The sequence below is a fragment of the Torulaspora delbrueckii genome, chromosome 3 (assembly GCF_000243375.1).
Source record: "Torulaspora delbrueckii CBS 1146 chromosome 3, complete genome".
NCBI lineage: Eukaryota > Fungi > Ascomycota > Saccharomycetes > Saccharomycetales > Saccharomycetaceae > Torulaspora > Torulaspora delbrueckii.
Genome location: NC_016503.1, coordinates 216,077 through 244,052, shown reverse-complemented (window position 1 = coordinate 244,052; position 27,976 = coordinate 216,077). Strand labels below are relative to the sequence as shown.

At 42.4% G+C, this 27,976-nt stretch overlaps 16 protein-coding genes and 3 non-coding genes across 19 annotated transcripts; 12 read left to right on the top strand and 7 right to left on the bottom strand.

Moving 5' to 3' along the window:
• Positions 1 to 188: 188 nt before the first annotated feature.
• TDEL0C01420 (Hsp70 family protein) lies at positions 189 to 2,135 on the top strand (the record flags this gene model as incomplete). Its single annotated transcript, XM_003680194.1, has 1 exon — positions 189 to 2,135. The coding sequence occupies one exon, from the start codon at positions 189 to 191 to the stop codon at positions 2,133 to 2,135; it is 1,947 nt and encodes a 648-aa protein (XP_003680242.1).
• A 235-nt stretch (positions 2,136 to 2,370) lies between these two features.
• Positions 2,371 to 2,790, top strand: VPS55 (Vps55p; the record flags this gene model as incomplete). Its single annotated transcript, XM_003680193.1, has 1 exon — positions 2,371 to 2,790. The coding sequence occupies one exon, from the start codon at positions 2,371 to 2,373 to the stop codon at positions 2,788 to 2,790; it is 420 nt and encodes a 139-aa protein (XP_003680241.1).
• Positions 2,791 to 2,882: 92 nt separating this feature from the next.
• Positions 2,883 to 3,827, bottom strand: BUD16 (putative pyridoxal kinase BUD16; the record flags this gene model as incomplete). Its single annotated transcript, XM_003680192.1, has 1 exon — positions 2,883 to 3,827. The coding sequence occupies one exon, from the start codon at positions 3,825 to 3,827 to the stop codon at positions 2,883 to 2,885; it is 945 nt and encodes a 314-aa protein (XP_003680240.1).
• A 1,180-nt stretch (positions 3,828 to 5,007) lies between these two features.
• On the top strand, positions 5,008 to 5,078 carry TDEL0Ctrna7G. Its single transcript has one exon. It is a non-coding gene; the product is annotated as a tRNA-Gly (tRNA).
• A 103-nt stretch (positions 5,079 to 5,181) lies between these two features.
• Positions 5,182 to 6,066, top strand: YIP5 (Yip5p; the record flags this gene model as incomplete). The annotated part of the gene is made up of 1 exon (XM_003680191.1): positions 5,182 to 6,066. The coding sequence occupies one exon, from the start codon at positions 5,182 to 5,184 to the stop codon at positions 6,064 to 6,066; it is 885 nt and encodes a 294-aa protein (XP_003680239.1).
• Positions 6,067 to 6,103: 37 nt separating this feature from the next.
• On the bottom strand, positions 6,104 to 6,883 carry TDEL0C01380 (Zn(II)2Cys6 transcription factor domain-containing protein; the record flags this gene model as incomplete). The annotated part of the gene is made up of 1 exon (XM_003680190.1): positions 6,104 to 6,883. The coding sequence occupies one exon, from the start codon at positions 6,881 to 6,883 to the stop codon at positions 6,104 to 6,106; it is 780 nt and encodes a 259-aa protein (XP_003680238.1).
• Positions 6,884 to 7,682: 799 nt separating this feature from the next.
• On the top strand, positions 7,683 to 10,292 carry RAD54 (DNA-dependent ATPase RAD54; the record flags this gene model as incomplete). Its single annotated transcript, XM_003680189.1, has 1 exon — positions 7,683 to 10,292. The coding sequence occupies one exon, from the start codon at positions 7,683 to 7,685 to the stop codon at positions 10,290 to 10,292; it is 2,610 nt and encodes an 869-aa protein (XP_003680237.1).
• A 105-nt stretch (positions 10,293 to 10,397) lies between these two features.
• On the top strand, positions 10,398 to 11,717 carry YRB30 (Yrb30p; the record flags this gene model as incomplete). The annotated part of the gene is made up of 1 exon (XM_003680188.1): positions 10,398 to 11,717. One exon carries the CDS (start codon positions 10,398 to 10,400, stop codon positions 11,715 to 11,717), a length of 1,320 nt encoding a protein of 439 aa, XP_003680236.1.
• A 126-nt stretch (positions 11,718 to 11,843) lies between these two features.
• On the bottom strand, positions 11,844 to 13,727 carry TDEL0C01350 (copper fist DNA-binding domain-containing protein; the record flags this gene model as incomplete). The annotated part of the gene is made up of 1 exon (XM_003680187.1): positions 11,844 to 13,727. The coding sequence occupies one exon, from the start codon at positions 13,725 to 13,727 to the stop codon at positions 11,844 to 11,846; it is 1,884 nt and encodes a 627-aa protein (XP_003680235.1).
• Positions 13,728 to 14,295: 568 nt separating this feature from the next.
• On the bottom strand, positions 14,296 to 14,366 carry TDEL0Ctrna6G. The gene has a single exon. It is a non-coding gene; the product is annotated as a tRNA-Gly (tRNA).
• Positions 14,367 to 14,468: 102 nt separating this feature from the next.
• On the bottom strand, positions 14,469 to 15,122 carry FAR7 (Far7p; the record flags this gene model as incomplete). The annotated part of the gene is made up of 1 exon (XM_003680186.1): positions 14,469 to 15,122. The coding sequence occupies one exon, from the start codon at positions 15,120 to 15,122 to the stop codon at positions 14,469 to 14,471; it is 654 nt and encodes a 217-aa protein (XP_003680234.1).
• Positions 15,123 to 15,311: 189 nt separating this feature from the next.
• Positions 15,312 to 17,297, top strand: REC8 (Rec8p; the record flags this gene model as incomplete). Its single annotated transcript, XM_003680185.1, has 1 exon — positions 15,312 to 17,297. One exon carries the CDS (start codon positions 15,312 to 15,314, stop codon positions 17,295 to 17,297), a length of 1,986 nt encoding a protein of 661 aa, XP_003680233.1.
• Positions 17,298 to 17,604: 307 nt separating this feature from the next.
• Positions 17,605 to 19,275, top strand: ICL2 (methylisocitrate lyase ICL2; the record flags this gene model as incomplete). The annotated part of the gene is made up of 1 exon (XM_003680184.1): positions 17,605 to 19,275. One exon carries the CDS (start codon positions 17,605 to 17,607, stop codon positions 19,273 to 19,275), a length of 1,671 nt encoding a protein of 556 aa, XP_003680232.1.
• A 389-nt stretch (positions 19,276 to 19,664) lies between these two features.
• Positions 19,665 to 20,492, top strand: TDEL0C01310 (uncharacterized protein; the record flags this gene model as incomplete). Its single annotated transcript, XM_003680183.1, has 1 exon — positions 19,665 to 20,492. One exon carries the CDS (start codon positions 19,665 to 19,667, stop codon positions 20,490 to 20,492), a length of 828 nt encoding a protein of 275 aa, XP_003680231.1.
• Positions 20,493 to 20,548: 56 nt separating this feature from the next.
• YFH7 (Yfh7p) lies at positions 20,549 to 21,568 on the bottom strand (the record flags this gene model as incomplete). Its single annotated transcript, XM_003680182.1, has 1 exon — positions 20,549 to 21,568. The coding sequence occupies one exon, from the start codon at positions 21,566 to 21,568 to the stop codon at positions 20,549 to 20,551; it is 1,020 nt and encodes a 339-aa protein (XP_003680230.1).
• Positions 21,569 to 21,758: 190 nt separating this feature from the next.
• AIM45 (Aim45p) lies at positions 21,759 to 22,793 on the top strand (the record flags this gene model as incomplete). The annotated part of the gene is made up of 1 exon (XM_003680181.1): positions 21,759 to 22,793. The coding sequence occupies one exon, from the start codon at positions 21,759 to 21,761 to the stop codon at positions 22,791 to 22,793; it is 1,035 nt and encodes a 344-aa protein (XP_003680229.1).
• A 252-nt stretch (positions 22,794 to 23,045) lies between these two features.
• TDEL0C01280 (uncharacterized protein) lies at positions 23,046 to 25,229 on the top strand (the record flags this gene model as incomplete). The annotated part of the gene is made up of 1 exon (XM_003680180.1): positions 23,046 to 25,229. One exon carries the CDS (start codon positions 23,046 to 23,048, stop codon positions 25,227 to 25,229), a length of 2,184 nt encoding a protein of 727 aa, XP_003680228.1.
• An 819-nt stretch (positions 25,230 to 26,048) lies between these two features.
• TDEL0Ctrna2F lies at positions 26,049 to 26,142 on the top strand. The gene is given in 2 exon segments: positions 26,049 to 26,086; positions 26,106 to 26,142. It is a non-coding gene; the product is annotated as a tRNA-Phe (tRNA).
• Positions 26,143 to 26,246: 104 nt separating this feature from the next.
• TDEL0C01270 (putative Xaa-Pro dipeptidase) lies at positions 26,247 to 27,836 on the bottom strand (the record flags this gene model as incomplete). The annotated part of the gene is made up of 1 exon (XM_003680179.1): positions 26,247 to 27,836. One exon carries the CDS (start codon positions 27,834 to 27,836, stop codon positions 26,247 to 26,249), a length of 1,590 nt encoding a protein of 529 aa, XP_003680227.1.
• Positions 27,837 to 27,976: the final 140 nt, after the last annotated feature.

The following is a 27,976-nucleotide window of genomic DNA, read 5'->3' as shown; positions in this document are numbered from 1 at the left end:
CCAGAGCGATGAGCTCTTTATTATGCTGCCAGCACTGGAAATTTCGACCATATTCTACGAAATTCTTTGACGAGTTTTGGTGAAAAACATTTAAAAGGCGACAGAACAGCGAATTTTAAAAAATTTTAGGTCCTTTAGAAAGCCACTCTTAGTTGGAAAGGAAAGCTGGAAGAGAGCTGCTAGAGAGGATGCTTGCTGCTAAAAATTTGTTGAGAAAGTCGGCTATTGCCGGTCCAAGCCGTGTGGCTGCCCGTTTCCAATCTACCGCTAAAGTTCAGGGTTCAGTGATTGGTATTGATTTGGGTACTACAAACTCTGCTGTTGCAATTATGGAAGGTAAAGTTCCAAAGATTATTGAAAACGCTGAAGGTTCCAGAACCACTCCATCTGTTGTGGCTTTCACCAAGGATGGTGAAAGATTGGTTGGTATTCCAGCCAAGCGTCAAGCTGTTGTGAACCCAGAAAACACTTTGTTTGCCACCAAGCGTTTGATTGGTCGTCGTTTCGAGGATATTGAAGTTCAAAGAGATATCAAACAGGTTCCATACAAGATTGTTAAGCACAGTAATGGTGACGCATGGGTCGAGGCCCGTGGTGAGACATATTCTCCAGCTCAAATCGGTGGTTTTGTCTTGAACAAGATGAAGGAAACCGCTGAGGCTTATTTGGGTAAGGCTGCCAAGAACGCTGTTGTCACTGTTCCAGCTTACTTCAACGATTCTCAAAGACAAGCCACCAAGGACGCAGGTCAAATTGTTGGTTTGAACGTGTTGCGTGTTGTCAACGAACCAACTGCCGCTGCCTTGGCTTACGGTTTGGAGAAATCTGAGTCCAAGGTCGTTGCCGTCTTCGATTTGGGTGGTGGTACTTTCGATATCTCCATCTTGGATATTGACAACGGTGTCTTTGAAGTCAAGTCTACTAACGGTGACACTCACTTGGGTGGTGAAGATTTCGATATTTACTTGTTAAGAGAAATTGTTTCCCGTTTCAAGACTGAATCTGGTATCGATCTAGAAGGTGACCGTATGGCCATTCAAAGAATCAGAGAAGCTGCTGAAAAGGCCAAGATTGAATTGTCCTCCACTGTTTCTACTGAAATCAACTTGCCATTTATCACTGCCGATGCATCCGGTCCAAAGCACATCAACATGAAGTTCAGCAGAGCTCAATTCGAAACTTTGACTGAGCCATTGATCAAGAGAACTGTGGACCCAGTTAAGAAGGCTTTGAAGGATGCTAGCTTGAGTACATCTGAAGTCTCCGACGTTCTATTGGTCGGTGGTATGTCTAGAATGCCAAAGGTCGTTGAAACCGTTAAGCAATTATTTGGTAAGGAACCATCTAAGGCTGTTAACCCAGATGAGGCTGTCGCCATTGGTGCTGCCATCCAAGGTGCTGTTCTAGCCGGTGAAGTCACCGACGTTCTTCTATTGGATGTTACTCCATTGTCTCTAGGTATCGAGACCTTGGGTGGTGTCTTCACTAGATTGATTCCAAGAAACACTACTATCCCAACCAAGAAATCTCAAATTTTCTCCACTGCTGCTGCTGGTCAAACCTCTGTCGAAATCAGAGTTTTCCAAGGTGAAAGAGAATTGGTTAGAGACAACAAGTTGATCGGTAACTTCACTTTGTCTGGTATCCCACCAGCTCCAAAGGGTGTCCCACAAATCGAAGTCACTTTCGACCTTGACGCAGACGGAATTATCAACGTCTCTGCTAGAGACAAGGCTTCCAACAAGGATGCTTCTATCACCGTTGCTGGTTCTTCTGGTTTGTCTGAATCTGAAATCGAACAAATGGTTAACGATGCTGAGAAATACAGAAGCCAAGATGAGGCCAAGAGACAAGCCATTGAAACCGCCAACAAGGCAGACCAATTGGCTAATGACACTGAAAACTCTTTGAAGGAATTCGAAGGTAAGGTCGACAAGGCTGAAGCACAAAAGGTTCAAGACTTGATCACTTCTTTGAGAGAAACTGTCGCTAGAGTTCAAGCTGGTGAAGAAGTTAACGCTGATGACTTGAAGGCTAAGACTGAAGAACTACAAAACTCTTCCATGAAATTGTTCGAACAAATGTACAAGAACGATTCCAGCAACAACGCTCAATCTGGTGAACCAAAGCAATAAGCCAATTGAACGAAATATAATGGTCACATATCACAATTTAAACGTCTTGTATTTAGTCTATGGGTTAATCTTATAATCATGTATATTTTAATGATTATGATTCAATTATGATGATAATATTCCCTTTGTCTTCGTCTTCGTCTTGGCATTTTTCGATGAACTTGAAAAACCCGAGTGCCTTAATGCACTTTCAGCTGAAGAAGAAGCCCATACAACGGAGCAAGAACGACGAGAAATGGACTTTAAAGTATCTCCATTGACAAAGATCATCTCACTTTCGGGTTTCCTTGCACTAGGTTTCCTCTTGGTCATCCTAAGTTGTGCCCTTTTCCACAATTATTATCCACTATTTGATATTCTAGTCTTCCTGTTAGCACCACTCCCTAATGCACTATTCAGCAAATCGAGCACAGATAGTGCAAACTTTATGTCTGATACCGTGAGCAATACACAGGATACCGGTTCCTTCCTTACGGGTGTGTTTGTAACGAGTGGTCTGGCTCTACCGCTCGTATTTTACCATTGTCAACTGATTGGATCATTGAGCTGCATCATGAGCACACTAGGTGGGCTGATCATTTACTCTAGTATAGTCGTCTTTTCGTGGTTCTTTCACTCTAGTTGGGAACAAGAAGAGGACACCCTATTTGGGTAAGGGATCATGCATTTATTTGTATTGAAGTACACTTTAGTTAAATTAAACATAATGCTATGTGTGATTAAATGGCAGGCTTGCTCTACCCGACGTTACAATTTTCGATAAATAAAGTCCCGCTTTACCACTGGTGTAGTGTTACTGTTGTAAAAATCTCTTGATTCAATAATTCTCAATTCCGCATCCTTCATATCCATCGGATTCCCTATCTTAGCCGTATGGTTATTTGGTGCATAATTCAAGGTCATCTTAAGAACATTTTGTATAACATTAAGCACATCGTTTACTTGATCCTCCAATTTCAAGCTGGTATTTGATGAAGATAACAGTTTGTAAATTCTGTCCAACAACAAGGCTGAAAATAGGTCACCGACACCGGTAAAATACGATTTGATCAACGGTACGCGGAGCACCATGGGGCTTTGACCTCTCATGGAAGCCACACAGTACACATACTCTGAGTCACCGAACATCTTTGGATCACACGAAGTGACGATGACCACGGGTACAGTCTTGTGCAATTTTTGAAATGCCGTTCTAAGTTGCTCAGTAGTATCAATCTTTTCACCATACATTATTTCTAACTCAAAATGATTCGGCGTAATGATGTCCACTTCTGAGTCTTGCGATAGAGCTAATTTCTTGTACTCAAATATCACATCTTTATCGACGTATAACTGACCTTCATCACCCATCACAGGGTCCATTAACCACACAGATCCCGGGTTGTTCTTCTTATAAGCCACATAATGACGACCCATACAACTAACAGACTCTTTCTTGGGCAGGTAACCGGATAGTAAGGCTTCGTAATCATGCGGGAAGTTCCCAAGGACTCCGGTCAAGAGTTGGTCGAGATCTCTTTCTTCGGTAATATTACCAAAAACCCTGTCCATACCATATCCAGTATGGTTAGAGAATTGCACAGAATTACAGCAGTCAACGTCCCATCCTAGGCATTGCAGAGGAAATGTGGCTGCTTTATTTCCCACATACCCGTGCACAACATGCGACTGCGTAGCCAATAGCCTGGGCATTTTCCGACAACCAATCCAACAGAAAGCTATCGACAATTACAGGTTACAACATGGAACTCACAGGCTCAATTACTGAACTGAAAGATACTTGGAAGTCTACGTGAAATTTTCACTGATTGTGATCTCGCCGAGCTTCGAAAAGAAAAAGCGATAATGAGATCTTCGAGGAAACACCAAGAATCATGAAGGAATATCAAACTAAAGGTTATGCATAGCTAAGGTGATACGACATGGCCGATCGCAGAAACGATCATTTGCTCGGGCATATAGAGGATTTGTAGTGACAGCTTTCAAACCTTAGATCGAGCTTGGGCATCGAGTAGGAACCGTTCTTGTGATGACTAAGTGTGGCATCTAGCTGTGTTAGAAAATATCACTCGCTTCTTTGTTTACCTCTCTATGTAATACGTCGAGCATGGACGGTTCACCGTCTGCGTGTTAAAATATAAATCTTCCAATTCAAACAAAACATTAAAAGATCGATACTTGGATAATATAATTCCTACAGTCAATTGCGAGGCATATAAGCATTGAGAATCTCCAAAACGATGTGTCAATGCACTGTCGTGTGTCATCTTGAGATATAGAGCTTTTTTGGTCTGAAGAAGCTAAAATCTCTGGTTAGTCCGATCATTAAATGAAAGTAGAAACAAAGTATATTGAGAATTTAAAGTCGGCTTGAATATCAGACGACAAAGTGAAAGAAGTCCGAAAATGCCTGAACAAGTTGTTGGCTGACAGAAATACTTAGAGGAGTTAACAAAATAACATGAGACTCAGAAACCTTCTGCGGTAAAGCATAGTGACAGAGTGAAATTATTTGCTGAAACCACCGTGGGCTCAAGAATCAAGACTGAGTAAAAAAGGGATAAACCAAAATACATAGTCAAGAAATCTGCACTATTTATCTAATGATAAGCGTATACTCGTCGCTTTTTCACGGTTGGCGGCAAATGAATTCTGAGAGTCAATATCAGAACTAAATGGCGCGAGGTTAAATAGGCAAACTTTCGATACAGCACAATTCATAACAACTGAAGGTATTGCACTTACAGGAGCCCGTAAATGCAAAGAAAGCTGTGCAAGGGCGTATGAAGCTTAAGCATATGAAGAAGTGTCTGCTGACAACTGGGAACGAGCAATTGCCTAAAATAATCTAAACACATCATCAAATAACTAAGCGCAAGTGGTTTAGTGGTAAAATCCAACGTTGCCATCGTTGGGCCCCCGGTTCGATTCCGGGCTTGCGCATTCTTTTTATTTTTTTCATTTTAGTTAAACTCTTCATATAAGTCAAGCCTCGAAATCTTAACCTTTAACCCTAGTTGTACTTCAAGATAACGAGCCGAATTGTATGACTGACAACGGTGGAAACAGGCGAGATTCATTTCTCGAGTTCGATGATGGACTTGAAGGAGCAGACGATTTCACAACGGAACCCAATCCCTTCGACGATGTTGTGAGCGATGATATGAGTAAGAAAGGTAAGCCACCAGGTTATGAAGGCACGACTGACACTGCAACTTTGCCACCTGGCTACGACGAAGCTATAAACGAGCCTACACCAACAGCTTCACAGCCAAGTCGCGAAACACTCCCACCTGGACTTTTGAACTATCTCTCACAATATTTCCAATTGAACGATCAAGAATTGAAAACCAACCTCTACGACTCCCTCAAATTCAAGCTCACACAGGAAACCGATCAGGAGAACCGCGGTGACCTCGACACGAAACCGGACTTATACGGTCCCGTCTGGATCTTTGCTACAATAGTAGCTGCAAACTTCGTCGGATCGAAACTGTTTGCCGTGATCCTCGGTGGGATTCTTGCCGGTGTACGGGACACCACAGACACTTTTGGAGGTAATAGATTAATCCACTCGTTCTGGTTATACTTAACGTACAGTTTTTTCATACCAGCAATCATCGCTAAGATGTATCTACACCGAAAAGACAATATCGCTGAACTGATATCAGCCTTCGGTTACTCCACATTGGTATGGATACCAGTTGGGTTAATAATAGATCTAATTCAGACGCTTCATTCCGCCATGCCAATCTACGTCCTGTCCATTGTAAAATGGGTGCTAGTGGCATTGGCCTTCGCGAAAAGCTCTCAGTTTCTCTACAGAAAGATGAACACCGAGGACTCAAGCGACCAACTAGTGAAATTCCCCATAATCGGTTTTAACGCCATCATGTGCGTAGTGGCAAGACTGCTTCTCTATAGTTCATGAAATCGTTAAATAGGTTATATATAATAAAGTTTCCCTATTAAAAACCGGCTGCCCTATAATCATGGACATCCATTTCAGCCATTTTCTTACCCTTGATCCTGCTAGCGATCCTCGAGAAAACGTTAATATCCGCTCTCGTGAAACCTTTGGAAAAGAGACAACAAGTTGGCTGCGTGTTGGTAGCCCTGCGTTTACGGCATGAAGTACAAGGTCTAAACAAAACGATCTTATCGATGTGTTTGATCAACACCGTTGACTCGTCCAACTCAGGAAGCGAAACATTTTTCAAGATCGTTTCACTTTGTGCCCTTACTTCCTCAGGCGTGAAAACATGATGCAGTTGCTCAGACACTTGTTCAATCAAGGCATCGTCTTGTAACAAGATCTCGATCGATGCATCACATTTAATCTTTTTAAGCCGACACTCATCACAGCTAGGACCGATCCTTTGTCTCTTTGCAGTAGTTTTTCCCTCGGGCGGCGGGGATGTCCCTTTACGCTGTGCAGTATTATTATTACTATTATTATTATTATTATTGGTGGTAGTTGTCTCCTCGAAAGTGACATAGCTAGGCGAAGGCGAAATCGCAGCACTGACAGGTGCAGTAGGAGGAGGTGTGACCAAATGCGAAGACAGTTTCAAACGTTTTGTAGCCACACTGGCAAGACTTTCGAGATCGCTACCATTGGTCCGTTTCAAACCACTCAACATTTGAGGTCCGACGTATGGGTGCCTTTCGTGGACCGATCTAAGATCCGGAAGCAACAGCGGGGGAAGAGTCCGGTTCCTATTCACAACAGTAATACTTGAAGACATATAGCAGTTCGACTATGTAATGTAATAGTGAAAAAAAAAGTTGCAACGTCGAAGACGTTGTTATATGTATCCCATATATATTAATGTTCGCTTCAAACATGTAGGCATTCTTTTAACGACGACGACATCTCTGGTGTGTCTTGTCCTTGCATCGACAAACATTCAATCTCCGTCGAAAGAGAACACTTCGCGACGAACGGCCGCACGTTTCCTAGAATCCTGCTGAGCGGAAAAACTGCCTTTCCATTCCAGACTTTCGGATTTTCCACAGAACCCAGCAAGTTGATCCGACGGGGGCTGGGAGGAGTGGAAGCCTACGAAAAGAGAGTGTAAGAGAGAGAGGGGAAAAAAGAAACTGCCCGATTTGATGACGCGATTAGGAGCGCTCGCGGGGCGCGGATAAACTCTCGAGATCTAGAGATGGACAAAATGGTCGTTCTTCCGCGTTCGGGGAAATTCCGAACGGGTGTATTTGCTCGAGAGCATTTTTCCGGCTGGCTGCTTGTCTCGAATGGTTCTTCCGGACCATTGGTGGGAACTCCGGTGGAAGTAGGGGAAGGGAAGAAAGAAAGAAAGAAAGAAAGTTTGTTGGGCAACGGAGCAGCGAGCGAGCCGAGTTGGATGGAGTTGGACGCGAACGAGGAGAGCTGAGCGAGAGAGACGTAGTTCGTGAGATGGGATGGGCGCAGTTTACGCGTCGCGCGTCTTTGTGGCATCGTTATTATCTTATTGATCGCTACTTGAGTAAACATAATAAACAAGAGTTAAGAATTTGCCACCCAGTAAGTAATACGGCGTGATGGTAGCGAAACGAAGGTTACCGGATAGACCTCCCAATGGGATTGGGGCTGGTCAAAGTCCTAGGTTGGTACCCAGACCTTTGAACATACAGGGGTCGTTGGTCACGCTGACACGGCCGTTCAAGGTTCCATTCAAGGGGAAGAAACAACCTTTACAGTCGAGATCAACTAATCAGGAGTATTTGGATGGCGGGGGAAGATCGCTGAGGAAACGGTCGCAGACCGTTTCCTACGCGGGGCTAGACACAGAGAATGAATTGCCGCCCATGTCGCAGGGTCATCACGTAAGGAAAGATGCTTTGAGTAGTAGAAGATTGGCAGAAGATCCGACGAGACTCAGCAGCATTGAAACTGTGTTGAGGAGGTCTTTTACTGTACCGATAAAAGGGTATGTTCAAAGACATAGTTTACCGCTTACGTTGGGGACCAAGAAGAAGATCGCGTTGGAACCTAGGCCTTTACATGACCCAACTGACGAATTTGCCATCGTTCTTTATGACCCTACCATAGATGGCTCGATGATTATACAAGATACCACTGATGTTCCTGTGGATACGAGGTCACAGAGCGTTGGTCCAGAGGAAAAAGATAATAAAGAAATACCTCGTAAACAACCGAAATACTTGTCCAATGGGCTTAAGAATAAGACTTTGAAAGAGTTGCTGGGCGAAGATGAAGATACGCAAGTCAAGAAAAAATATGCTAATATACCAGTAGTCATCGATCCGAAATTGGCCAAGATTTTAAGACCGCATCAGGTGGAAGGTGTAAGGTTCCTTTATCGTTGTGTTACTGGACTTGTCATGAAAGATTTTCTGGATCAAGAGACTGTGAAGAATGGTTCTGCAGAAGTTGGTACAGAAGTTGGTAAAGAAGTTGTGATAAATAGAGGTGCGTATGGTTGTATCATGGCTGACGCGATGGGGCTCGGTAAGACTTTGCAATGTATCGCATTGATGTGGACTTTACTCAGACAAGGTCCGCAAGGTAAAAAATTAATTGATAAATGTATCATCGTGTGCCCTTCATCATTGGTCAATAATTGGGCAAATGAACTGGTCAAATGGCTAGGTCCTAACGTGCTAACGCCCTTGGCCATCGATGGTAAGAAAACAACAAGTGTATCGGAATCTATAAGAGTGTGGGCGCAGGCACAAGGTAGAAACATCGTGAAACCAGTGCTTATCATTTCATATGAAACTTTGAGGCGAAACGTTGAACAACTGAAGAATACGAGGGTTGGTCTTATGTTAGCAGATGAAGGTCACAGACTGAAAAATGCTGACTCCCTCACATTCACCTCACTCGATAGTATTGATTGTCCAAGAAGAGTGATTTTATCTGGTACACCAATTCAAAACGATTTGTCCGAGTATTTTGCATTATTGAACTTCTCCAATCCTGGTCTTCTAGGAACTAGATCAGATTTTAGAAAAAATTTTGAAAATCCAATTCTGTTGAGTCGTGATGCTGATGCTACTGATGACCAAATTAAAAAAGGTCAAGAACAATTACAAAAATTATCATATGTGGTCTCAAAGTTTATCATCAGAAGAGCAAATGACATCCTAGCAAAATATTTGCCCTGTAAATATGAGCACGTTATATTCGTGAATTTAAGACCATTTCAAAAGGATCTATATGAGAGATCGGTCAAGTCAAGAGAAATAACCAAGATGGTCAAAGGAAACGAAGCAGGTTCACAACCGCTAAAGGCAATTGGTCAATTGAAAAAACTTTGTAACCACCCAGATTTACTAAATTTCGAGGAAGACCTCGATAATTTGGATGGGCTCAACATACCGGATGACTATGAGATTCCATCAAGTTCTAACACAAATTTTAGAAGAAATGTTCAAACGGAATTCTCGGGTAAATTTGCTATTCTAGAACGATTCTTAAAGACAATCAGGAGTCAATCCGATGATAAGATCGTTTTGATCTCAAACTATACTCAAACTTTGGATCTGATCGAAAGACTTTGTCGCCACAAGCACTATGCATCATTGAGACTCGATGGTACAATGAACATAAATAAGAGACAAAAATTAGTCGATCGGTTCAACGATCCTGAGGGACAAGAGTTTATCTTTTTACTGAGTTCAAAAGCTGGTGGTTGTGGTATCAATCTGATCGGTGCAAACCGTTTGATACTGATGGATCCTGATTGGAACCCAGCAGCAGATCAACAGGCTTTGGCTCGTGTTTGGAGAGATGGGCAGAAGAAGGATTGTTTCATTTACAGATTTATCTCCACGGGGACAATAGAAGAAAAAATCTACCAGCGGCAATCCATGAAGATGAGTTTGAGTTCCTGTGTTGTGGACGCTCAGGAAGATGTAGAGAGACTCTTCACTACGGACAACTTGAGGATGTTATTCAAATATAATGGAAATACCATCTGTGATACCCATGAAACCTATCATTGTAAGAGATGCGACGCTAAATCGGGCAAACAATTCATTAAGAGTTCCGCTATGCTATATGGTGACGCAACAACATGGAATCATTTGAATCATGATGCGTTGCAAAAGACTAACGATCACCTTCTCCGAAATGAATACAATCACCCTGATATTAGTTACGCCTTCCAGTACATCTCACATTAAGTCATTTTGTCATTCGCATTATCGTGTAATTTTTAATAGTCATCTTAAAAAAAATGATCTTCAAGATCAGAACTCAAGGTTCCCTTAAAAAAAAAAAAGTCATCAATGGATGAACTGTTAGCCAAGGCCGGTTCCCAAGCTGTCACATTCGCCATCAAATCTGGGATCTCAATAGCATCCACCTATGCACTAAGAACAATCACCAACTTTGTCATTCAAATTCCAAAGAGTGATGCAAGAAGAATCGAACGGTTAAAAGCTAAGCTGGAAAATAGGATCGAGATTGTGTCTTCTGCTATCGATCTAATCAAGTTGGTTGCAGCTCGAGGTAACACAAACCTAGAGAGTACATTAAGACTGACGCGGGATCTAAAGAATGAACTTGATGCGTTTGATGAACATACCAGAGAGCTGATTGAGAAGGTGGAGAGGTCAAGAAGTGCTAAATCTCAAAAGCAGGCCATTGAATCCGTTGAAAGATATATTATCGATCTTTTGCAACGGATTGATGAGGTTACTCCCTTCATCAACCTCTCTTTGACTACCTCGGGTGCCAATCTGAACTCATCACTGCCTCAACAAGTTTCCCCTGGTTTATTACTTCAAGCATCTAATCACATCAATAGGAGTAACACAAACCAAATGGGGCAAGTGGGTCCCGATTTCCAAGTAACTCTGTACTCTGTGTTTTATCATATGGATCAAGAAAATAGCAAATCAAAGACTCGTGTCGACTGGAAAGAGGATATGAAGAAAGCATTTGTTAAGGTGATGAGAACACCTTCTGATACAGATGCGTACAGCTACGAGTTACAAATTGAACAAGATTTTGACGATGGGAGGTATCATAACGAAGACGAAAAATGCCAGACAATGACATTGAACCTCAATCAGATAGTCAAACTCTATTTTAGCGTGTCTGGGAACCTCTTGAAGCTTCCTGAACAAGACAACCCAGTTTTAGTATTGAAAGTTGATAAGAATATTGCAGGCAAGCATCCAGGGACTTCGACCGAGGACATAGTGTGGTACGCATTGGGTCAGAACCAGGAACAAGATGAGGAAGAAGAGGAAGAGGAGGAAGAAGAGGAAGAGGAGGAAGAGGAGGAAGAGGAAGGGGAAGAGGAAGAGGAAGAGGAAGAGGAAGAGGAAGAGGAAGAGGAGGAAGAAAAAGAAGAAGAGGAGAAGGAGGAAAAGAGAACCGATCATGTTGTTGAAGATTCCCCAATCTCTTCTTCTATTGCATTGCTGGAATATATTATACGATTAGCATCCTTACAAACAAGCGATGACAAGAGTATACTTGAGGTTAGTGACGAAAGACTATCAATCTACTTAAACGACGAAAATCCAAACTCCATAAGAGAGAAAAGGGCCAATGTCGAGCAAGTGACGAAGGACTTGAAAAAAGTCACATTAGATTGATGTGTAAGAGGTGATTGGTCTCGTTATATAAGTTTATGTATAAAGTCATATTAGTTCTATTATAGGTCATGAAAATGTGTGCGCATGTAGCTCCCGATGGTGTTGTGAGTAAATACGCACTTAGTGCTACAGTATAGACATAAAGTTGTCTAGATCGGCAAAACCTCTCTCAGTTAATAATTGACTAGGAGGAGACGACGTTTGATTACTACTAGCGGGAGATGTGTCCTGTAGTGTTCTTCTGGCCAACCCATTACCGAATGGCGCAGGACCATCCTGGTACGCAGGTTTATCTGTATCGTTCTTCGTTGACAATTGCGCGCTATCAGATCTATTGATGGAACTATCAAACGCCATAAGGTGATCAAACTCGGAATTCGTGTCAGTCGTGGTTGATAGAGTTTGGGAACCTTGACGAGGAAGTGGTGGTTGAGACCACTGGAACGATGGCTGGAAGTGTGACGTCGATGCTGATCTCTCCGGTAAATTCATTGTTCTGGGATGCCTTATTGTATCGGGTAAATTCTTCATTAGAGATGGATCCGTCGAGTTAGTCATAAGCCCATGTTCCACGACAGAACTGCTAGGTGACTGTAATGAGTTTAAACTTACATTGTCATCAATATTTGACACATTTGAAGGATTTACTGTCATTGGAGGTGATCTCATATTGTAAGCTGGTTGCGACACATGGGAGCCGCCATACCTGTGATTTCGACTGACACTTGAAGATCTTTGTTGTGATAGCTGTGAATCCTGGGAGTATCTATGGGTCAATTGATGATGTTGTGGTCTTCTCTCTGGAATATCCATAAAACTTGGCGTTAGTGAAAGAACTTCGACACTTTTTACGCTTTCATTATCCACACTGCCCTCAGTACTCTCCCAATTTTTATTATTAGTGATATTATTAGTGGTATTATTGGATTTGAAACTGTTGTTTTCCTTGTGGTGATTATAGGCGTCTTGTGGTGAGTGGAAACTGTATCTCTTGGCCATACCTGATGGTAAAGTATTGCTCTTATCGTGGAAAGCGGGAATTGTTGACGAATCCAGAAACATATCCAGAAGACCGTTATTTCTATTACTATTATTGCTATCCGAACGGTTTTGATCCTGTGCATGGAGATTGTGATTGATAGAATTTGAACTAGACTGCGCATAAGTTGCAGATACACTGGGGTTCATATTAGTAGCCGACGTTTCCGGTGACCAATCGTCAAACGCATTTACATCGTTAATCCTTCCAATCCCATTGATATCGGATGGTATATATTCTTCCAGAGGAACAGTCACTTCACCGACCCTGCTTCTNNAGCCAGGCGCCCTCTTTGTAGGTTCAAAAGACGACCCCACCATATCGGATAAATTGGCACGCGAATCCGACCTCGCCGAAGAACATATCGAACTATTATCAAATTGACCATTAGTACCACTCCCACCAAAGTTACCGAGAGTAGGGCTCTGAGGGAAATTGAACTTTTGATCCAAAGAGTGCGTCGAATGCAACGACGAGATAGACGCCAGTGAGGGAATGTGATGATACTCCTTAGAGATCTTCCCGCCGCCATCCGAGTCGAGATAGTTGTCATTGTAAGTCTCTACAGAGATCGGTGACGTCACGTGCCCAGACCCTGCTTGAGAATGATTGAAGTGGTGCGTATCATTGATCGATATCTTACGGGATCTTCGTCTAGTCGAATGGCATTTACATGGTTCATTCTGATCACACCTACATTCCTGATTTTTCCTCTCTTCTTTCGCTTTCGCTCTTGCCTCTTCCTTCACTTTCTGAGCCAGTCGCTTCTTCTCTAATCTTCCACACGTACAAACTCCCGACGGATTAGCATTCTTATTCTTCCTCAATTCTTTACAATGATCACAAGTAGTTGAAGGTCTACCCTTCGGCTTAATCATCATCAAAGGCTGGTCCGTATGGTTGCAAGTCGTTACCCGATGACCTCGGATACACCTTTCACAGGCATATTTGACATTGTTTATGAGAACCATGGGCACTTGAACGGATGATTGAACCTTTCTAAAAAAGCTTTAAGATTCAGTCCGACAATCCTTAATGTGGTCCAGGAGCTAAAGTTAAGTCAATTATGCTTATGAATTAACGAAAAGGGCCGGGACAGTATAGAAAAAAAATTAAAAAAAAAAAATTAGACTGAGAATGAGATGATTCACAGAGGGAATGGATAGTTATACGGGGTACCTAACTGTAAACGTGGACGAGTTTTTGGCTTCTTGAAACCTAATTAAACCTCACAGATTGCAATAAATTAGGCAACGTAGCTCATTAGCAAGTTACAAGCAAGTGGCAAGAAAAAAAATCTAAAAGATTAATGTATTTTCTGGGGGAGAAAAGGAATGAAAGGAAAGTAGCTGTATCAGTAGCGAGTATTTATGTGTATGTTAATGCTTGATAAGTCTTTCAGGGCTCCCACCACTTGAATAATAAACTTATGATTCCGGCTGTTACGGAGCCAACAACTAGCAACCGCAGGGGGCCGGCCTGTGGGTCATGGGCCGTTTCTTTGTTGGGGCGGTCAAATTGGTTTTAAGCAAAAAAGAATGCGCAAGCCCGGAATCGAACCGGGGGCCCAACGATGGCAACGTTGGATTTTACCACTAAACCACTTGCGCTTAGTTATTTGATGAAATATTGATGCTTTTAAAAGGATCTCTTAGAGCGTTCCAGTCAACTCTATTTTGTTTACCTTAAATCTTATAAACCGTTCAATGCTGTCAATTAGGTGAATTTCGCAGATGTGTGTTGTCTGCACTGTCACTCAACCTTAGCACGGATCTATATATCTCGGAGACTTGGATGAGTTGTTCTACGTCGTTGATGTTGTCCAAATAAAGCGAAAATTCTTTGTCTTCGAGTGGGATAAGCTCGTCATTTAGCTTGCTTCGAACCCTGTTGACGAATGATTGGTGGGAGTTCGCAACATCGTCCCTTAGCAGAGCGACTACTTGCTCCAATGCGTCCTCGTGCACTCGTAGCACGTCCATTGTTTCTTTGTTGAGATTTGTCTTAGCACCTAGCACTTTACGCAGTTGTTCGTTCTGTCTTTGAAGTATTTTCACAGTATCAGAATCGTTTGCCGTTTCATTGATATCCTTTTGCGAAAGAGCCACTCTTTGACTCAGGAACCGGTCGAATAACACTGCATCATTCTTTCCCTCCTCTGCTGGTGATTGCTTGTTCAATTGTTTGGATAATACGTCGACTTTCCGCAACACTTGTTCCTTCTCTTTCCTATTTGCTTGCAATTGTCTTACCAGTCTGTCCACCAGCACATACATCTGGCTTAGATTTTCCGTTTGCGGGCTCATATAGAGCGGCTGTTGCTGTTGCCCATGGGTTCTATCGTTACCTGACATTGCGTTACTCATATCTGCTCTTTTTATGACTACGTTATCTTTTATTATGGCGGGTTCTTATTTATGCCTGAGGAGTGGATAGTTCGGGTAATGCAAGGGACCTTCGGCGGCTACTTTTGGGTATATAAGACATTGATGCGACACGTAAACTACATCGCGTTCAAACTCCATACTTAGCCACTCAGAAAAGCTTTCAATAAGATGTCTAACATTGTTACATTAGCTCATTACTCCAATAATAATGAAGCTGCTACAAACCCTCTATACAAGGGGGTTACAACCGTTTGGCTGTTGTCAACCCTTGGATCGTCGCGTCTTGGCGGCAATGGGAGTGACTCTAATAGCTCTTTCTCTTCAGTGTTGAAAAAGAAGGATATCGTCAATGTTTCAATTCCTAAGACCTGTAAAGTCATTCAAAATAATGAGTTGGAATTGCCGCTGAGGTACGTCTCGAATCTGTTATATGGTGTCACTGTCTGTTACCACAGGAAAGCCGAGTATGTGTTAAGTGATGTGACATCTCTTTTAACTCAGTTACAGAAGAAGTTTTATGTGGCTCCCTTCCAGAGAAAGAAGAATGATAAGTCTCATCATGTTGCGACTATCTTCGACGTTAATGACGCCAGCGCGGCTAACGGTCTACTTAATGACGATCCACTATTTGATATCAATCAGATAAATAATTTTGCAAATGTTTTTGAGCCTGGAAAGCAACAGGCTACAACGGAAGCTTTGACTATAAGAAGACAGGATTTCATGAATGAGTTGACTAATTCAAACAATTTTGATGACGCGAAAAATCTAACCAACTCAAGTGACAGAATTAACCGTCCATTAACTCTCGAAGATATTCCAATTGATGTTGATTTCAATTTTGATATCGATGACGTGATAAGTCAACAAGGTACTTCATACCATTCCAAGACTTCGTCTCAAAGAGGTGATAACGATTTCCAGATTGATTATAATAAGCAGGAATTTAATTTGAATTTCGAAGGTAATGAGGATGCTCAAGTTCCAGCCGATGAGACTGGTATCGATCTGGGCATAGAAGACGACGATGCCTCTCTTGAGGATGAGGAAGCCAATACTAAAGAGGGAATGCCACCACTGAAAAAGTTGAAAGTATCAGGTAGTAGTGCTAACTCCTACCAACTGATCCAAATTGACGAGAGAACTGGCTTATCCACGGATATTTTGAGAAGTAACCATGATCATTATTTCGAAATAATGGACAGCAAACGTAGAAAGAAGAGAAAAAACTCTACGACAATTAATAGCAGCTGGCAAACCATAATGAGGCTAGATGAGGAAGCAAATTTCGTTCAAAGATGTTGGAATTTAGCGTTTGCTAATCCCGGAAAGTCGGATTTGAGTTTTCTGACTTCGAAAGAACCCATAAGCGATTATAGATCCATCGAGAGAGGTCGTAAGAGGGCAAGATCGTTGCAATCAGAAAGATCATCTAGTAGTATTTCTAGTGAAGAACAAGGTAGAAGAGCTGTGTTGACCAGAGATGGATCACTAGAACCTGATAACAATTTATTGCTGAATTTGGAGCAGATAAACGAAGAATTGGATGAAGATGAGTCTACCAATCGAAGCGATCTTTTGCAGATCAACTTAGATTTACCGCCATCTAGCTTTGGTAGAACTGATACGCGCGACAATGTTACGGGGAGTGACTCGAGAGGTGCAAGCTTCGCGCAGGGCCTCGATGTAGTTGACGAACTCAGGCAGGTCAAGAGCCGCAGGAGAAAAGGAGGAGATACTAGCACAATTGTCAGCGACTCAAGTGATTCCGGCTCAGATCATTTGAGCTACCAGGTGGAGCGGCATTCCTTGGGGTCAATGGTTCTTGACTCACATACAAGAAAGTTCTATGATTACGTCAAAGAGAGATCTTCGTATGTTGGTAAAACGACAAGGTCAAATCCTCCTTTCCAAAAGAAAATGCTCTTTGAAGATGTGGTTCCAAGCAGTTTATCCCTCTCTGGCACAGGAACTGATTCTCAGAACGTATCTGTGACTGATAAGAAGATCGCTGCAAGCGCCTTCTTGTCTTTACTCAATTTGGCCTCTAAAGATTTGATTGATATCAAAGGCTATCATGATCATGAAGAGAGTGATAGAGGATTCAAGCCATTCGAGCTCATGAATGGTGACGATATAGTAGTCTATGCTTGAATCTGATAGCCCTTTGGCGCGCGGATTGATTGGGCTTCTTCATCATGGTCATCTAAATGCTTGTTGACGTTTGAAATTTGGTGCGACGAGCCGAATAACAAGCGCGTGGTAATCGTGTGGGGAAGCCATGACCTCTCGGAGTTTGAAGGTCAGCAGAAGCATCCCTTCTCCGACATTACAATGAGTCTGTACACCTAGAAGCGGTTGCTAATAGATGCCGATCATAGCATATGGAGTATTTAAAGAATAAAGTAGCTCGAAGTCGAAAGATCATAAACATGCAAATGAAGCAACCCACTAACAAATAATGTACGGTTGGAACTTCTCGAGATGCTTTAATAAGAGACATTACTCCCATGATTTGCAGAACGTTTTCAAGGAAGAAGTGAAGAAAGTTAATGAATGGTGGGCAACTCCACGGTTCCGTCATATTCATAGACCTTATAGTGCCGAGGACGTGGTAAAGCACCGTGGTAGTCTCCCACTAGAAGTGACGAGATACCCATCATCGTATCAAGCTCAGCGTCTTTTTCAGTTGCTGGATGAAAAATTCCACAAGAGGGAACCATTGCACACTCTCGGTGTCATCGACCCCGTGCAAATGAGTCAGTTAGCCAGGTGCAAGGACATTCACGTCGCTTACATATCCGGATGGGCGTGCTCTTCTACGTTGGTGGGGTCAACTAATGAAGTTTCACCAGATTTTGGCGACTACCCCTACGATACTGTCCCAAATCAAGTTGAAAGGATCTTCAAAGCCCAGCAAATGCATGATAGGAAGCTAATGCTAGAAAAATTGGGTCCCCACAAGAAAGAAATCGAAGAGACAAACTATTTGAAGCCAATAATCGCTGATGCAGATATGGGCCATGGCGGTACCACGACAGTAATGAAAGTGGCCAAGTTGTTTGCTGAGAAAGGTGCCGCTGGTATCCACTTGGAGGACCAACTGGTGGGAGGCAAGAGATGTGGTCATCTAAGCGGTGCAGTCATTGTTCCCACATCGACGCATGTCTCCAGACTAGTTGCAACAAGGTTCCAGTGGGATTTGATGGGCACAGAGAACCTCTTGATCGCCAGAACGGACTCTTGCAATGCCAAATTGCTAAGCAGTAGTAGTGACCCTAGAGATCACCAGTACATCAAGGGCGTCATTAATCCGCAGGCGGTTGCATGGAGTGAAATACTGACACAGCTAGAAAGCGGTGCCACAGAGAGCACGGCAATTGCAGAAGCAGAAACAGAATGGTACGAACAGAATAAGATCATGACCTTCGATGAGGCGGTTGAACAGCAAGTGAACCGGGATCAATATGATACCTATCTTGAAAAGAAAGCTAACAAGATGAGTAAATTGAATAGGGTATATTTGAGCCTGGCAGAAATGAGAAAACTCGCCGCTCTAGCCGCTCCAAAGCAGCAGATCTTTTTCGACTGGGACAAACCACGCACCAAAGAGGGTCACTACATGTTCCAAGGCTGCATGGAGGCTGCCATCGGTAGATCACTGGCTTTTGCCCGTTATGCAGACATGCTTTGGCTCGAGACAAAGACTCCCGATTTGAAACAAGCCGGCTCGTTTGCTTCTACAATTCACAACGTATACCCAGAGGCAAGATTAGTCTACAACTTATCACCAAGTTTCAACTGGAGCTCCCATGGTTACACTGCGGAAGCTTTGCAGAGTTTCATCTGGGACTTGGCCAAGCACGGATTCATTTTGCAACTAGTTTCCCTAGCTGGTCTGCACGTCGATGCCCTCTCCTTCTGGCAACTAGCTCGTAGATTCCAAAAAGACGGCATGAGAGCTTACGTCGAACAAGTCCAAAGAATCGAGAAGGCAGAAAACTGTGACATCCTAACGCACCAAAAATGGTCTGGAGTCGAATACATTGACTCGTTGTCAAAAGTGCTGGATGGATCTTCCTCCCACACCTCGAGCACATCTGGTGATAGTTACACGGAGTCGCAGTTCTAACTAACTTCACGTGCTTGTTGACTTCGATCCTCACGATCTCTACTTTTGGAAAAACGAAAACTGTGCCTCTCACAAACTAACTCTCGACGATTGGCTCTGCAAGAATGCCGAATACCGTGATCGTCGATGCACTTAGATTGAGTGAGTGCTTGACTTACAGAGATCTCGTGTCCTGCGTTACATAAATAATTACGGTTTTTATTTTATCTATTGGGGGAAACTTTAAAAGTCATCTGACGGTTTCTCCTGGTCTTGGTCAGTGTATATATATGAGTTGTTTGATGGGAGTAACTTGTCAGCTTCAGTGTTAAATACAAAGTACGTCCGATTTTCGAGTGTGAGTGCAGTTTTGAGTTTGCAGGAGGTCAGTTGACATTTTTTGGTAAAAGATGGTGGTTTCAGTTGGGTCCCATATAAACGGATACACGGTAATCGAAACTCTTTATAATCATGACCACCTGGATATTTTTGAGGTAGTAGATATTCAACAGAAGAGACATGTTCTAAAGATGTACAAGAAAGAGATTTCTCCTCGAGCTGATCAGATAGAGGAAGCGTCAATTAATCGCTTTCTATGGCATGGTATAAGGTGTGCAGTTCACAATGATGAGTGCATTGCAAAGAAGGACTACTTCAATTTGAAAGGCAGCGATGAATCCAGTAGGGCTGGTCCCGTCAGGAGACAAAGCGGCGGTATAGTAAGAACCCCCATGCCATGCGAACAAAGTCGTGAAGAAGAGGATGAAGAAGAAGAAGATGAGGATGATGATGAGGATGAAGAAGAGGATGAAGAAGAAGAAGATGAGGATGATGATGAGGATGAAGAAGATGAGGATGAAGAAGATGATGAGGATGAGGATGAGGATGAGGATGCACAAGATAGTGAAGAAGGTGAAGAAAGTGAAGATGACGAAGAACTCAGTCCTGTGGTGCACATAGTGACTCCAGGCGATAGTGATAGGCCAAGACCTATTTTACTGCATGGCAACGGCACTCATCAAAGAGAATCGAGTCGGGTGAACATTCAGAGTCCGGTACAGAAGGCATTCCATTTAAGGCATAGAGATTTACCAAGAACTCCGATGCCAGGAGTGCTACGAACAGACGACCCCAGTGAGACTCAAAGATCCATCGACCAAGAAAAATGTAGATTTCAGCTGAAGATGATCTCCAGTTCGATGTTGAAAAGAAGAAGTGCCAAAAGTATGGCCATGTAAATATGCCAAGATTCATTTTGTTTGTGTTATTTTAAATTGTTTTTTCCGTTCAAAGTTCAATCATTCCTTATATTAACGATCCTTTTATCTTTGATCAAATGTTCTTTGATGAGGCGAGCATTGACCAAATCGTTGAGCTGGAACTTCTGCATTCCATCTTCCAAAGTGGCAACGAGACCCGCTTCTAGGTGTCTCTTGGCTACTCTTTCTTCAATCACCCCTTCCTCAATATACAAGTTCCAAACCAGTAGGGCACCAGTATCCAGTAACGTTTTATGTATACTGCGCCAGTTTTCATTATCATATAGCAGATATAATCCTTCAAAAATTAGGATCCTAGTATAGCCATCGATCGAATACTGATTGGGCGTTGGATCCTTCATTTTATGATCAAATCCTGGTATAGTAATAGTTGGCATATTCGAGAGAAAGGTCTTCGAGATGAAATCGAAACAGCCTGAAGATTCGCAAGCAGGTGGTTTGATTGTGCAAGTCTTCGCGAGGACTTTGCACAATTGTAAGAAGTTGTTACTGTCGAACGTGGGTGGAGATCCTCTTCTTAGATGGGCTTTCTTGGGATCTTCAAAATAGTCTAGGCATCTTCTGGAGAGATGAAATCCATCCATCGGTATTGTCTGCGCAATTGAGATATTATCCCGCCTCGATAGGGGCTGTTTAGATATCGTAAAGGCGTTCGATTGACCACCACGACCCAAAATCTCCACCTTGCCATCGCTTCTCACTCTTTTGATAGGTTTAAAGTTGACGTCTTCAACTGACTCTACAAAGATCCCATCATCTCTCTGTAGCTTCCCGATCAATTCTGGAGAAATATCACTGATATTCGAAATTAAATCAATGTCCTCATTGGAGTCATTCAATGAATGTCCTGAAAGCTTGGTTTCCTGAAGATACTGTTGGAATCTGCCATTGAGTTCCCTACATAGCTTATTGGCCACAGTAGATTTTCCTGACCCAGGTGGACCCACTATCATAACGGCTATTCGGTAATTGGCATGGCTAGTATCATTGAGTAACTGAATCGCCTCATCAGCAAGATCATTTATATTTACCATCACCGGGCTCACTTTTCTATCACTATTGAGTTATATGTTTGCACCTGTAATTCTCGATTTTTAGCATTGGAAGCCCAATTTTTTTCTATTGATCTCCTGTCTAAGAAGGAAGTACGATTCAACGCTTCAGATCAGTCGATCAGCTCCCTCCATTGGCTCCAGTACCTTCCAAGTCGTGTCAGTTTCGAAAATGATTAGATTTGCCGGTAAGAATTTACAGAATATGAAGCCCTGGATTCGTTCCAGTAGATTGGCGTCGACATTGGCCTTTATCGAGACCACGAAAGAAGGTGCTATCGTACCATCCTCATTGAGTGCATTGAACGCTGCTCAACAATTGGGTAATGACATAACAGCTATTTTACTAGGGTCTCAGGCGTCCGCTGCTGCCAATACGTTGAAGTCCTCAATCCAATGCTCAAAGCTGAACAAAGTGCTTGTCTCTGGGGACGCAGCATATGACCACTACTTGCCTGAGAAGGTTACACCACTGATAGTTAACTTATTGGAGGGTGAAGACTACTCCCATTTCGTGGTTGCCAGTTCTGCAGTTGGTAAGAACCTCTTACCTCGTGTAGGTGCATTGCTAGATTATCAACCAGTGTGTGACATTACCAAGATCTTGGATCCAAAAACTTTTGTCAGACCAATTTATGCTGGTAATGCGATTGAGACTGTCGAAAATACTCAAGCAAAGACTCTTCTGAGTGTTAGGGCTTCTGCCTTTGATGCTATCATAGCAGGTAAATCCGACAAGGCTACTATCGAAGATGTAGGTTCTGAAGAACACAGTGGTGGTGATGTCAAATGGGAAAATGCTAAACTAGTCGAGAGCGAAAGACCGGATCTATCCTCTGCGTCTACCATCGTTGCAGGTGGTCGCGCTTTGAAAGATAAAGCTACATTCGACAAAATACTTCTTCCACTTGCTGACACTCTTAAGGCAGGCATAGGTGCCACTAGAGCTGCTGTAGACAGTGGGTTCTGTGATAATTCCCTGCAAATTGGTCAAACTGGTAAAGTTGTCGCTCCAGACCTTTACATTGCCGTCGGTATCTCCGGTGCCATCCAGCATCTGGCCGGTATGAAAGACTCCAAGAAGATTGTTGCCATTAACAGTGATCCAGATGCTCCAATATTCAAGGTAGCCGATTACGGTTTAGAAGGTGATATCTACGAAATCGTACCAGAGCTGACTGAGAAATTGAAGCAACTACAGCATTAATTGCAAATATGTGTAGATAGGATATCACAACTTTTATAACTATTATTCACTCTAGGCGAGGGCCAAGTACTCTAATGCTCTTATATTTGATATGGCTGATAAGCGATATTCGTGCCCGGTTATTATATTAATAAAGTCTCGTCAAAATATAAAGACCTCCAATGTATACAAACAACTGATGGAAGGTGGATCGTCTACGATTGGTGCAGAGTGTTTCAGTAAGGTTAAGGTGGGAATTTCTCCCCGTTAGCTATGTCTTCTAGTCATTTATTGAGTAAAGGAGAGGCTTTCTCTCGTCCAAACTCTACCGGCAGCAACTACTCAGCAATTAATCCAAACTCTTTCGCCGATGGGACTCGAAGAGTTCTTGACAGGCAGGTGAACCATCAAAGAGTAGACTCTGTTCTTTCTAATGCGTCTAAGATGAACTCAAGGAGATTAGATCATGCCGTTATAGATAGTAAGCCATCCTTTAGAGATGTTTTACCATACTACCTTCCCTGCTTCTCGTGGATACCTGAGTATACTTGGTCGAAATTCATGGGTGATTTGGTTGCCGGGATCACTTTGGCCTCATTTCAAATTCCTTTGGCGTTATCGTATGCGACTTCATTGGCCCATGTAGAACCTCTATGTGGACTTTATTCGTTGGCTTTCACACCCTTCATATATGCAATATTTGGCTCAGTACCGCAAATGATCGTAGGTCCTGAGAGTGCAATCTCGTTAGTCGTTGGTCAAGCAGTGGAGAAATTGAGAGCTCATAATCACGAGATTAGCACAATGAGCATATCCGTCTTGGTCACTTTCATTAGCGGTATGTTTCTCTTTGTTTTTGGAATCTGTCGATTTGGATTCTTGGGAAATGTACTGAGCAGGGCTTTGCTGAGAGGCTTCATAAGCTCAGTGGGTGTTGTCATGATCGTGAACTCTTTGATATCAGAGCTGAAGTTACATAAGTTGCTTTTAGAGACAAAGGGTCACTTTCATACTCCCTTTCAGAAAATTAGATTCATCATCAAATATGCGCCTGCAAACTACCATATCCCAACAGCAGTTCTCAGTCTGACGTGTTTTATCATATTAGTTACTGCAAGGGTAATCAAAAAGAAGTTAATGAGAAGAAGAAGATGGCCTGTTTTCGTTCCTGAGATCTTGATATTGATTATAACGACAATAATATTGTCTCACAAGTTCAAATTTAAGAAACACTACGAAATAAGCATAGTTGGTGATTTTGATACAGACGGTTTGGTCAACTTTTACAATCCAATCTCCAAATCCAACCGTGAACTGGCACCGAACTTGATGAATGCAGGTTTCATTGTGGCTATCTTGGGGTTTTTTGAGTCGACAACAGCCGCTAAATCATTGGGAAGCGCTTACGAGTTCGCTATATCTTCAAATCGCGAGTTGGTTGCGCTAGGAAGCATGAATTTGTGCGCTTCTGTTTTGGGGGCACTACCTGCTTTTGGTGGGTACGGAAGATCTAAAATCAATTCCTTTTCAGGTGCTCAAACGGTAATGTCTGGAGTTTGCATGGGCGTAATTGTTCTATTGACAGTAAAATTTTTCCTGTCACAGATTCGCTACATTCCGGTCTGTATTCTTTCAGTGATTACCACTATTGTGGGTATCAGTCTCTTGGAAGAGGCACCAGCTGATTTGCGTTTTCACTTTAATTCTCGTGGTTATGACGAGCTTTTGGTCTTTGCCGTCACGGTTCTAACAACTTTCTTTTACTCGCTTGAAATGGGAGTGTGCATTGGGTGTGGTTACTCTGTGATAAGTATTATAAAACACTCCGCAAAGTCAAGAATCCAAATCCTTGCGAGGGTCGAAAGTACAGGTCAGTTTATTAACTCGGATGAGTACTTGTCAAGTGCGACTCATCCTGACGATCTCCCGAACATCGAAGAACTGGAGGGGTGCCTTGTTGTAAAAATTCCCGAACCTCTGACTTTCACAAATATGGAAGACCTAAAGGAGCGGTTGACCAGGTTAGAAAGGTTTGGGTCGGCTATTGTGCATCCTGGGGCAAAAGGATCACGAGAGAGGGAGAGCATCAAATATTTGGTTTTTGACCTTAATGGCATGACGTTCATGGATTCTTCAGCTGCACAGATTATGCTGGAGATTGTAAAATCGTACAACAGGCGTCGAGTAAAAGTTTTTTTGGCGAGAGTTCCTCTAGATGAGCAAGTAAGATCGCGACTAGAGACATCAAATATATTGAATTATGTGGAAAGAAATCATATAAAGACTCCAACACCTGCGCTGGACTCACCTGGGGGCAGCAACGCAATTCCATCCCCTTACTTTGCTACTATTCAGGACTCTTTACAGGTGATGGATGAAAGGGAGCTTTCCAATGAAAGTATGAATGATCAAGCGAGCTTCATTTCTACCACATTAGTCAACTCCAATCTCGTCTGATCACCGATGGCAGGAGCAGATACAATTACTATGGACGTAGACGCGACAAAGGAGGCTGCAATGGAACTTATTTATCATCCTTATTTATTATTCTTATTTATTATTCTTATTTAATCGAAGAAAACTTCCGAAAGTTCCAGGCTTGCAAGGGCTAAATTTATATCCTTCCCAGTTGCAATTTGGTTGGAGCTGAATATCTAAAGACCTAACAAAGTGTGATTGCAAAGACTGTCGTTTCTGAGTTATAGCTAAGCAAGATCGGTCACTATCTCTTCATCACTCTTCAAAATAGCGAGCAAAAACCTGAGCTCCTTTCACATGCATGACCCATACTAGATCCGAAGAAGTCCTTGTGCTGGTCTATATACTAAAGATACATCATTATTATTTTTCCAATATTAGGAAGAGATACTTCAAGGCAATTTCAAGGCAATTTCATTTTCTAAAGAATGCTTTGAACAACCAAATATAAAACTGGCACAAGAATGAAATATCACATCAGTACCCGACTAAGGCCCTAATCGGGAATTAACCGTTTCATCTTGACTTTATAGATTTTTGAAGAACAAAATGTAGATTTATCTCACCTCTTTGTACATTTTGGTGTCAGCGGTCTACGAATGTCTGCATGAATACAAATCTGCTAACCCAAAGAGCCATCAATTAGTATAATTAACAATTATGTACCAAGACAAGGACAGGTTTAGGTGGATTGACAATAATCAAAAAATGTGCATTGGGAATCCTAATCGTAGTATGCAATAATTTGGATAGTTTATTGGGTATGGTAAGCTAACTTCTTAAGTAAATCACAAATCAGCGGATTTAGCTCAGTTGGGAGAGCGCCAGACTGAAGAATTAACTTCGGTCATTTGTAATCTGGAGGTCCTGTGTTCGATCCACAGAATTCGCAATTATTTTTATTTTTATTTTTAGTTTTACTGATGACATCTCAATAAGTGAAGTGCCCAGAGCAGCTTAAAACGATACTTTCCATCTATTGTTCGCTACTGACAATTATACTACGACGTGAAATTCGGAGCGCTTCCTCGACAAACCGTTCGAAACAATTTTCTCGATTTCATCTGGATCGCTAGTGATCTTATTCAAGTTCTCATATCCGTTAGCTGTGACGAGGATATCGTCCTCGATACGAACTCCACCAATGTACATGTATTTCTTGAGGACTTGCTTATCCACCACTTCTGCTCTCTCTGGAAATTTCTCCAGAAACTCTTTAATCAAAAACACGTTGAAATAACAGCCAGGCTCGTTCGTGACCACCATGTTTTGTTCAAGTTGGCGACGCAATCTGAGGTACCTGAAGTAGGGGTCCGCATCCTCGTAATTGGGCTGCCCACCCACGTCATGAACGTCCAATCCGAGGAGGTGACCAAGCCCGTGGGGATAGAAACCGCATGAGGCCTTTCTCTCAAAGATCTCTTCTTCTGAGAATTCTTTCTTAAAAATACCCAGTCTTCTTAAATTCTTGATAAGCACTTTGTGAGAAAGAATATGAAGGCTCTCCCATGAAGCGCCAGGTTTGATTTTTTCCATGACTTGATTCTGCATATCACGGACAGTTTCGTAAATATCACGATGCTCCTTAGTAAATCTCCCCGAAATTGGGAAGCACCTTGTCACATCGCTTGTGTAGTTTTTCCACTCAGCACCTGCATCGATCAGGATGGAAGACTTATAAGCCAGATCCTCTGAATTTTTGACGTAGTGCAAAGTCCCACATGCCGGTCCCGAGCAGCAGATAGGATCGTAACCCATGGAACGCGCACCTTGACGGGTGGCGTGATACGAGAATTCAGCCTGTATCTGAACTTCATTTAATTCAATTGGAAGTGCCTGCATGACTGCTAAATGACATTTATCAGATATGTTGCAAGCTTTTCTAATTGTCTCGATCTCAAACCAATCCTTAATAATTCTAGATTCGTCCAGGGCGTAAAAGAACTCTTCTGCCGATGGAGTCAATTTCTCTCTCAGTTTTTCGCTATGAACATTGTCCAGATCTGTGGTGAAAATAGTATAGCCACGAAGTTCCTTATCAAAAACCTCTTCAAGTTTATCAGAATGATAAACTTCATCTACATCAAATTCCTTGAGAGCACCCTCAATACTCAAAGGTAAGCCACTCCAAATTACGTCGTCCCAATCAACATTTGGCAGAAATAAGGTTAGCTTATCGCTAACGAAGTTGTACAGTAGTGAACAACCAGGAATGTTGACACCAGAAAGATAGTAGAAGTAACGATCTTGCCTAAATTCCTTGGTGATATCACAGTATTTGACGCCTTCTAATTCTTCTCCAACGATGAAAACGGCTGTCGATTCAGTGGATAACTTCTGGTTTCTTTTTAGTAAATGTTTCTTGACGTTCAAGTTGTGCATCTTTGCCGGATATTTATGACCCTTCAGGGCGATTGGTATTTCATTGGCATCAGCTATTTCACGGTCCATCCTGGATGGTTTTTCACACAACTTGTTTATCTCGGTTTTACAGATAGGCAATGAATAGAAACTCTTGTGCTTCCTGAAGGAGAAGAGACACACTGAACAACCTAAAATAAGGCCAACCACCAGAGGAAAAGACATTTAGGAAATCCAGCTAGCCAATAATCACAGGCAGTTGCAGACTCTCAAAAAGAAATGCAGGCTCAATAGTGCCAAATTCTCTGCGTGGATTGACTAGAATTATGTGACAAATCGATTGGAATATTCACTTATCGACGATG